This window comes from Selaginella moellendorffii, unplaced genomic scaffold, assembly GCF_000143415.4.
Source record: "Selaginella moellendorffii unplaced genomic scaffold, v1.0 SELMOscaffold_27, whole genome shotgun sequence".
Classification (NCBI taxonomy): Eukaryota; Viridiplantae; Streptophyta; class Lycopodiopsida; order Selaginellales; family Selaginellaceae; genus Selaginella; species Selaginella moellendorffii.
The window spans coordinates 456283-465134 of record NW_003314288.1 but is presented as its reverse complement, the minus strand read 5'-3'; the positions used below and the strand labels follow the sequence as shown (position 1 = coordinate 465134).

Below are 8852 nucleotides of genomic sequence, written 5' to 3'. Positions count from 1 at the left end.
CTAAGCTGCATTACAACCGATGAACAACCGAAACACAACATGGATAACTTTCTTGACTCCAATATCCTTTGAATCCACACATCACCAACCAAGATGGACAACATCTATTACTACCTCGCAACAGCAACAATACCAAGTTGATATTCAACCTCTAACAAGCGCAAGCAATTTGTCTTGAGGACAAAACCATATTCAGGCATGGGAAGAAAATTGTACAAACAAGAGACAACATTTTATGAGCAATGAATTTCCATCTCTCTTTCTTGCTCCTCGAGATATTAGTGTTCTTGAGAGCTGTCGCCCTAAATTCTCCCCCACTGCTCCCTCTCCCATGGCGCCAGCTCCAGTTCCACTCGCGCTGCCTCTCGATGTTCTTCCACTTCGGCGTCAACACATTCATGGACTCGGAGTGTGGATCTGGCCACGAATCGCCCTCTATCTTCAACCCAGAGCGATTGAATGCGTCGCAGTGGATGGATGCGGCCCAATCCGCGGGCGTGCAGCTCGTGATCCTCACGGTCAAGCACCACGACGGGTTCTGCCTGTGGCCCTCAGCCTACACCAATTTCTCCGTGGCTAGCAGCTCTTGGCGAGGAGGGAAGGGGGATGTGGTGGCCGAGTTCGTGGCCGCCGCCAGGGAGCGTGGATTGGACGTGGGCTTTTACCTCTCGCCATGGGATTTGCACGAGAGCTGCTATGGCGACACTCTTCTCTACAACGAGTTCTACTTGGCTCAGCTCCGAGAGCTTCTTACTGGGTGAGTGAGACATTCTTTGCTTCTTCTTCACGCATTTTTCTTGGTGGCATGATCACTGTGTGACACGTTTGGATTTCCCCCAGCCCATCAAACGGTTTTAGCATTAGGAGCTCGCGAGCTTGTGGGCTTTTGTAGTTTTCATCTCTAGCAGCAGATGCCTTCACGCGGCATTTTGTTTTGGCGTGCAGATATGGGCCGATCTCCCAGGTGTGGCTGGATGGTGCGAAATCACCCACTGCAGTGAACATGAGCTACGATTTTGAGCTCTGGTTTGACACGATTCATTCCCGGTGCCAACATCTTTTCCGATGCTGGCCCCGACATCCGATGGGTTGGGAATGAGTATGGCGAGGCCGGACAACCATGCTGGGCGATGGCAAACAGATCTTCCATTACGATCGGCAGGAGCGATGGCCAATACATAAAATCCATCCTTCCATGAAACCTTCGTTCTCGTGAAACTCGATCCAATTCGCAACATCAACAGGTACTTGATGTCTGGAGAGAGTGCTGGAACCAACTGGCTCCCTCCGGAGTGCAATATCTTGGTTGGTTTTGGCACAGGAACGAGGCTCCAAAATCCCTGGAGCAGCTGCTCGACGTTTTCTACAAATCATCCACCAGGAACTGCTTGCTGCTCAACGTCCCTCCAAACTCGTCAGGACTGATCGACGAATCCGACTTCCAGACGCTGGAGCGGTTTAGCTCCGCCATAGATTCCATCTTCAGCGTCAACTTAGCAGCGAATCCCTTGTCCGTGACAGCAAGCAGCATTCACAGCTCTTCGTTCGGGCCGAAGCAAATCCTTGACGAGCGTATGGAAACTTTCTGGGCTCCAATGCAAGGGGAGTCGACCGGCTGGATCGAGCTTGATCTTGGCAAGGTCTCAAAGTTCAATGCACTGGAGATCTGAGAGCCAGTAAACATGGGACAAAGGGTCATGGAATATCTCGTTGAGGTATGGGACAGCGAGCTGGGCTGGTACCTGGTGAGCAACGGTAGCACCATTGGTTACAGGAAAGTGGATCGACTGGAAGAGGATCAAGAATGCGCTGCTCGCCTTGTTTGACTGCTGATTGATGTGTCGTGGGGAGATCCATTGATGATTGTGTCTACTGAAGCCATTAAGAAAGGAGTACATCTTATATCCTGCAATTGCATCAAGAATTTCATCAGAGAATGGAATTGAAAAGGTGTCCTTTTGAGTTGTATTGTTGAGCTTCTTATAGTTGACACAAATCCTAAGCTTGTTGTTCTTTTTGGGGACAATGACTAGTGGTGATGGCCATTTTGGATTTTGAATTGGGAAGATGAATCTAACATTTTCGAGTTTGTCAAGCTCTTCTTTGACTTTGGTTTGTATGTTCGAATTCATTCGGTAGGCTGATTGCTTTGTTGGTACCACTTATGATTGAAGTTCAATTCGATGTGTGTAGAGTTCAGGTGGAATTCCTTGTAAGTCGGTCTAGAACCAGGTGAAAACATCTTGATAAGTGTCAAGTAGTTGAGTTGCTTTTACTTTAAAATCTCCATCAAGGTCTTGGGCAATGTGAAGTTTTTTTGGTTCTTTAGGTGTTCCAAGGTTAATTTTTTGAGTTGGTTCTTCAAGGTTGAGTATTGGTGTAAGTCATGATCCTTCTTATCGTAGACCTGGTTGTTCTTGGAGTGGAATTTGTTGATGCGTCAATTTAAACTATTCAAGTTTGATGCTTGAATGTTCTCATTGTTTTCTCATGTGTGCTAGTGTTATCTTTTCTTTCAAATTTTGGTGTTGGAAATCTTCATTTTGAAGTTGAGGATCTTGATTGCTTGTTTTCTTCAGGATGATTTGCTTTAGATTGACTTAGATTAGCATTTTTAATTTGGGGTATGCCTTGAGAATTTGAGCTTCTTCATAGCTGTCGAGTCCTTCATTCTAGTCATATTGTTTGATTGTGGTTAGTTAAAATGTCTTTGCAATCTTCTTTACAATACTAGTAGATAGTTGTGGAGCATTTTTATGTCCTCCAAGGGTGATGGTATTGTTCCTCCAATATGTGATAATGTCTATGGACTTGAGCTAAGTTCATTTGAGGTGTACTTTGTAGCACCTTTGGTCTTTCACCATCTTGAGTACGATGAAAGTTAGCTTAAATTCTTGATCTTTAATCTTGATAGGAATGTTGTGCACAATTCTTGATAGTTGTACACTCTGATTGTCGGCCATCTTGACATTGAAGGGTGTAGAGTGGATTGGTCCAAGTCCCATTGCTTTGCAGGTTGAATACTCGATAATGTTGACATTTGCTCTACCGTTGATGATTACATATATAACTTTGTTGTTTCCTATTGTGATTGGGATGCATGGTACATTTTCAATATAGTCACTAGGTTGAATGTTTGCCTTATAGGATGAGTTGTTGGTTTTTGTCTTAACTTGAGCTGAAATTTTTTGGTGGAGAAGCTTGACATATCTTGAGAAGTTGTTTTCTCAAGTATGAAGCTACCTGTGAAAGTTCTAAAAGAGTGAGTGTGATACCTTGTTGAAGAATGTTGGTGATGGGCTTTGGTTGTTCTTCTTTTCTTGACAGAGTTTTAGTCATAATTTCCTAATTATCTTTAACTTCATATTGTTGTTGTTGAAGGGTTTGCTAAATTGTGTTGATTAGCTCCTTGCTTTGTTGCCATTCGTGCCTTGAGATTTCTTGCACTTCATCTTGGAGTTCTTGTTCTTTGACTTTTCCTCAAGGTCATCTTCAAGAGTGTAGTGTTTTTTCTGACTTTGAGTTAGAGCTCTTACCTTATGTTCATCTTCAAAGTTCTCATCTTCGATTTAGTTGATGTTGACATTTTTTGTTGTTGGAGGAGGTCTTCGATGTTGCTGATCTTGCTAAGGAGGTCGATTACCTTGATTTTGTTGTTGTTGGTATTGAGGTCAGATTTCTTGAGTTTGAGGTTGCTATTGATAATTGTTGCAAGGAAAAATATTGTTGATTTTGCTATTGAGTTTAGTTATTGCAAAGGTGGTTTCCATTGTTGATTGTTGTGGTACTGTTATTGATAGTTGTTTTGCAAGAGTGGTGGTCTTCATTGTTGGTTGTCTCAATAAAGTTGCTGATAAGTCTGTTGGTATGGACGCTAATACTAATTGTCTTGGTTGCCATTGTTGTATTGTCAATGGTATCTAGGGTTAGGATTATATGTACCTTGATTTTGGTAGTTCAGTTACCATTGCTATGGTTTTCGTCTAAGGCTATGGTTCTTGTCTAGGTTGATTGTAATGTCTTGTAGTTAGTGTAAGAGTTCAAGGTATGTTTTCAACACATGTGATTTCTCAAGGAAATGTTGTGTAGTTGAAGAATCATATGGTGTAAATTAACACAATCTTATGTATTGGTATTTATGTTGCTACACTATACTCAGCTTAGTAAAGTTGATCAGTCTTCAACAAGGTCATTGCTCACCAACTTTGGGATCAAAAAGGATTGCATACTATGGCTACTATTTTTACGAGTCCTTGTTATGTTAAATTATTATAAAGTAATTGTGGCCTACTTTTAATTGTGTTGTATAAAGTTGTGCACATCCTCACTATAAGTGTCTACATTCTTTAGTTGATGGTGATGTTCAAAAAGTCTGAGCTGAGTAGTGGTTGTATTCTAAATGTTGTTGTCCTCAAAGTTATTGTTGATACATGTTTCTAGATTTTTTATTCTTGTATTTTTTATTTTCGATTGCTATCCATACTTTGATTAACTATTATTTTTATTCCCCATCGTCCCCAAGGGACCTCCACTTAGTATTTGATTTCTAATTGCTTGGTTGCTTCTTAATAGCTTATCTGATAAATGTATATTTTCGTTTTCAATAATGTGAAGAAGAAATGCAAGTGTTTATTAGTATGGTAGATGGTATACTATTACCAAAAAGAGTGTTGGATAGTTTCTATTAAACTAGACTACCTATTTCCAACTTACTTGAAACATAAACAAAAGAAGAAATTGAGATTTCAATATAATCCCACCCTAAAGTTCTATTGTGTAGAGCATCTTGAGGATCTACAACAATAACTAGTCCCTTAGCCACAACTGCATGTATAGCATCCACTATCTTCACAAGAGCTTTACACTATATACTATAAGCATTTATATCTATAAAAGAACAACCAGAATTAAGGATATTCTTGCCTTCGGAAATATTTAGAGATTCTATTCTTCCCTTTGCAATTGATTCTCCATTATCCCAAACAATCTTTATTACATCTCCTTTAACAACTTGAGAAAAACAAAGAAAATTACAAATATCAAAACACAAATAGAAGGAAAAAAGTACAAAAAAAAGACCACACACAAAGTCAAAGAATTTCTAGCATGCACTTGCACGCTAAAGACTCAATTTAATGTATTGATGAAAGAATATAAGCTCACAATAAACTAAAGTCAAATTAAGAGAGAAACAGATTGGTAAGTGCAAGTTTGTAAAATGACCAAAGAAATGGGGATTACTTAACTTTGAACAAGCATGGTCTCACACTCATTCTTCAAAAATGTAAAGATTTCTAACACTCTCTCTCTCATGGTCTCTTGTTTTTTTTAAGCTAGTGTGTGGGCTCATGCCTAGCCAAACTCAAATTTGAGTTTCCCCAAAGAAGCTTGAGATTTCTTGGCGTGCATTTGTACACCTATAGACCAGTTTTGGATGACTCTCTATTGTAAATCTTTGTTCTTTTGTTTTGAGATTTCTAGGCATGTGCTCTCATCCCTATAAACAAGTATGGGATGACTCTCTTGTAAATACACTACACTATCATATAGTCTCACGCCAAGCAATACTAAAATACGAATGTATATTCTTTATAATAATGGAAACCATATGTTTTGAGGAAAGAAAAACTTACCATGGCTATAAACAAACCAAAACAGTGTGGGAGAGATATGTGCTTAGGATGTGCTAGAGAGGAAGGAAAAATGCCTTCTAATATGTGATCCATGAACCAGTAGTGGCAAACCCTAGAGAACCCAAATAATAAAACCTAAGAAAAAACCATAAGGCTAAGAGGGGGAAAATTTGAAATGCAAGCTTGACAAAGAATTTGAAATGCAAGGGTAGTGTTATAATACTAATAGATTGTATCAGTTTTGTTTGAATTTAGGCAGGATTATTAAATAATGTAGTACAGATATTTAATGTTGTTATATAGTTCAAGGAGAGACTCCATAAAAAGTTTTTTCAAAAAATGAGATAATTAGAATTTTTAGTATTTATCGAAATACTTGCCTTTGCACCACGCCAAACAGTGGAGGAGAGTCCGATGATGTCTTGGATGGTGTTACGCTACCTTTGTTGAATGTATCGACATATCTGCAAAAACCTCGTGAGATTGGAGTGCTGCAAATGACCAAAACGGTACCTTGATCTAACGTTTTGCCATGCGTGAGCTGCGTACTGGTTACTGCTCGGAGGCATTGGTGGGATTCCACTCACAACCAGTTGCGGCCTTTCCGGAGTTGGCTGTGGTCTCTCCGGAGACATGGAAATAGGAGCGCCATTCTCCTCCACGCGCGAGACGAGCTTGTTTGCCGTGGGAGGAGGAGCCAACGGAAGCTCTGGCGCTTGTGCCTCGGCTCCTTCTTCAACCCAGCGCTTCAGTGTCTCGTCGTATCTAAACTTGTTGCTGTCGCCAAGCTTTGCCTGCAGCACGTACCAACCATCAATCAGCTAGCGCTCTTTCCAAAGCTTCCTTTGAAGGTGTTTTTATGAAGCCCATCACTCTTTGCACGAAAGAAGTAAAGACGCCTCTGTTTGGCGTTCCTTTCGCTGGACTAACGATCTGATGAAAGAATACAAGTCTTAATCGAAGGTACACAAGAGCAAGTCGACTTACCTGTGCAGGCCTAAAGTCAGGCTCAGAAATGCTTCTCGCTGGCATGTTGGATCTTCTCGTATTATCACTTATGGGTTCTATTGATGCCGACGAGGCAAGTGATACACTGCTTCTGCTAGAAGTTGTTGCGGGACAGTTATTAATATCAGCATATCAGAAGCTTTCGGGGAAGAAGGGCCTGTCATCTTGTGTAGACCAATATTGCCAAAAATCCGTTGCACAATTGATGTCAAGCCTCCCTGGATAACAGGAAAGTGAGTATAAAAGCCAAGTGTCCGATTACAAACCTGAGAGTGAATACGAAGACGCTCTTCCAAGGCTACAGCCGCTTCTTTGCACACATCAGCTGCATGGCCCACTGTTTTCAATGTTTTCAACACCGCTTGGCAATACCTTTGAAGAGAAACCTTAAGGATACAGTTAAAAATCACTACCAACCTTAAAGCTTCATTTATCTTTCCAGCTTCAGCAAGCATCGACGCATAAATAAGCTTGTATGGCTGAAAAGGAAGTAAAATAAACTGGGAATTGCCAGTCACTCTTGCAAATTCGTACACTTCCATTTGCTGATGAAGAAAAGGTTAACAATTGTTATTGAGGACAAACACAGCTTACCTGGATAGCTTCTGGACTAGCGTACGTGTGTGGATACTTACAATAGTCGGCACCTATAAGACAAAGTCTGGCAGAAGGGGAGAAATGCTCAAAACTAGCATTTGCAACAAGATAGCAAATATGGGCTCCACATATCTGCAAGTTAAAACTATGAGAAACATCAAAGTGTGACCAGCCATTCTTCGAGCATTCCTTCTACTGCGTCCTGCAAGTCAACATGCACTCCTTAAGCAAGAGAGTAGCTTGATAAAAGTATTTCACCTGTGTTGCACCATCTACAGCAGACGCTGGAACCGGTTGAGGTTGAAGCGCTGTTACGTTCGACAAATTAGTGTTCCCTACGAACACTCCGGCATGTTGACCAGCATAAAGAAGAGTTAGAGTCCAGAGGGGAAACCCTGGTTGAAACTGACGTTGAGCCATCTCCGCTATAGTGTCGGTGCAGAACTATAAGAAACCACAAGACCATCACTAACGGTCTATACATCAAAACTACAAGACAAGGTACCTTCTCTCCCAGCTGCCGGGCCATAAGAAGAGCACATCCCCAAAGTTGCCCGTCTTGAGCAGCCCGTAAAGCCTCTTTCTGCTTTCCGGCAATCAGTAGCCTTTTCACCTCAAATGCAGTTGCCTGTCGCCAGAAAGTCTTCATTTGTATCAACTCAAGAGAAAAAGACTGCCGAACCTGCATTTGCTTTTCGGTTGGAGTTGTCTGTAGACAGCGAGAGCCAAAAGCCCATGACTCTACATCGCGCTCCTCCTTTATGTTCTCAAACAAAGCCTCGGCTTCTTCCAAATGCCCTTTCCTGGCCAATGATGTGACGAGGGCAGTCTGCGCAACGCTCGTCTTCACGGGCATCCGATCAAACAAATCCTTGGCAGAAGCTATCTTTCCACTGCGGATGCAAAGTGTGATCATCATATTCCAAGAGATCTCGTTCTTCTCTGGAGCCAATTCGAAAATCTCTCGCGCTTTATCAAGATGCCCGCTTTCGGCATATGCCGTGACGATCGAGTTCGTGACGGCCGCCAGGGAGCGTGGATTGGACTTGGGCTTTTACCTCTCGCCATGGGGTTTGCACGAGAGCTGCTATGGCGACACTCTTCTCTACAACGAGTTCTACTTGGCTCAGCTCCAAGAGCTTCTTAGTGGGTGAGAGACATTCTTTGCTTCTTCTTCACGCATTTTTCTTGGTGGCATAATCAATGTGTGATATGTTTGCATTTGCTCCAGCCCATCAAACGGTTTTAGCATTAGGAGCTCGCGAGCTTGTGGGCTTTTGTAGTTTTCATCTCTAGCAGCAGATGCCTTCACGCGGCATTTGTTTTTGGCGTGCAGATATGGGCCGATCTCCGAGGTGTGGCTGGATGGTGCGAAATCACCCACTGCAGTGAACATGAACTACGATTTTGAGCTCTGGTTTGACACGATTCATCCCCGGTGCCAACATCTTTTCCGACACTGGCCCCGACATCTGATGGTTTGGGAACAAGTATGGCGAGGCCGGACAACCATGCTGGGCGATGGCGAACAGATCTTCCATTACGATTGGCAGGAGCGATGGCCAGTATGTAAAATCCATCCTTCCATGAAACTTTCGTTCTCGTGAAACTCGA

The 8852-nt window shown here is 42.2% G+C and overlaps 1 protein-coding gene and 2 pseudogenes across 2 annotated transcripts; 1 reads left to right on the top strand and 2 right to left on the bottom strand.

The window, feature by feature from the left end:
• The first annotated feature begins 242 nt into the window (after positions 1-242).
• LOC9629396 lies at positions 243-1670 on the top strand (annotated as a pseudogene).
• A 4327-nt stretch (positions 1671-5997) lies between these two features.
• LOC9629395 lies at positions 5998-7183 on the bottom strand (annotated as a pseudogene).
• A 37-nt stretch (positions 7184-7220) lies between these two features.
• On the bottom strand, positions 7221-8365 carry LOC112348194. 2 transcript variants are annotated; one of them, XR_002992979.1, is made up of 3 exons: positions 7921-8365; positions 7497-7866; positions 7221-7440 (listed from the first exon to the last, which is right to left on the bottom strand). XR_002992979.1 is itself a non-coding variant. In XM_024680324.1 (2 exons), the coding sequence occupies exons 1-2, from the start codon at positions 8155-8157 to the stop codon at positions 7564-7566; spliced, it is 540 nt and encodes a 179-aa protein (XP_024536092.1). In that variant the 5' UTR covers positions 8158-8365; the 3' UTR covers positions 7221-7563. The 2 variants fall into 2 exon arrangements, 1 of the variants encoding a protein (XP_024536092.1); XM_024680324.1 differs by having other exon boundaries at positions 7221-7866.
• Between the last annotated feature and the right edge of the window lie 487 nt (positions 8366-8852).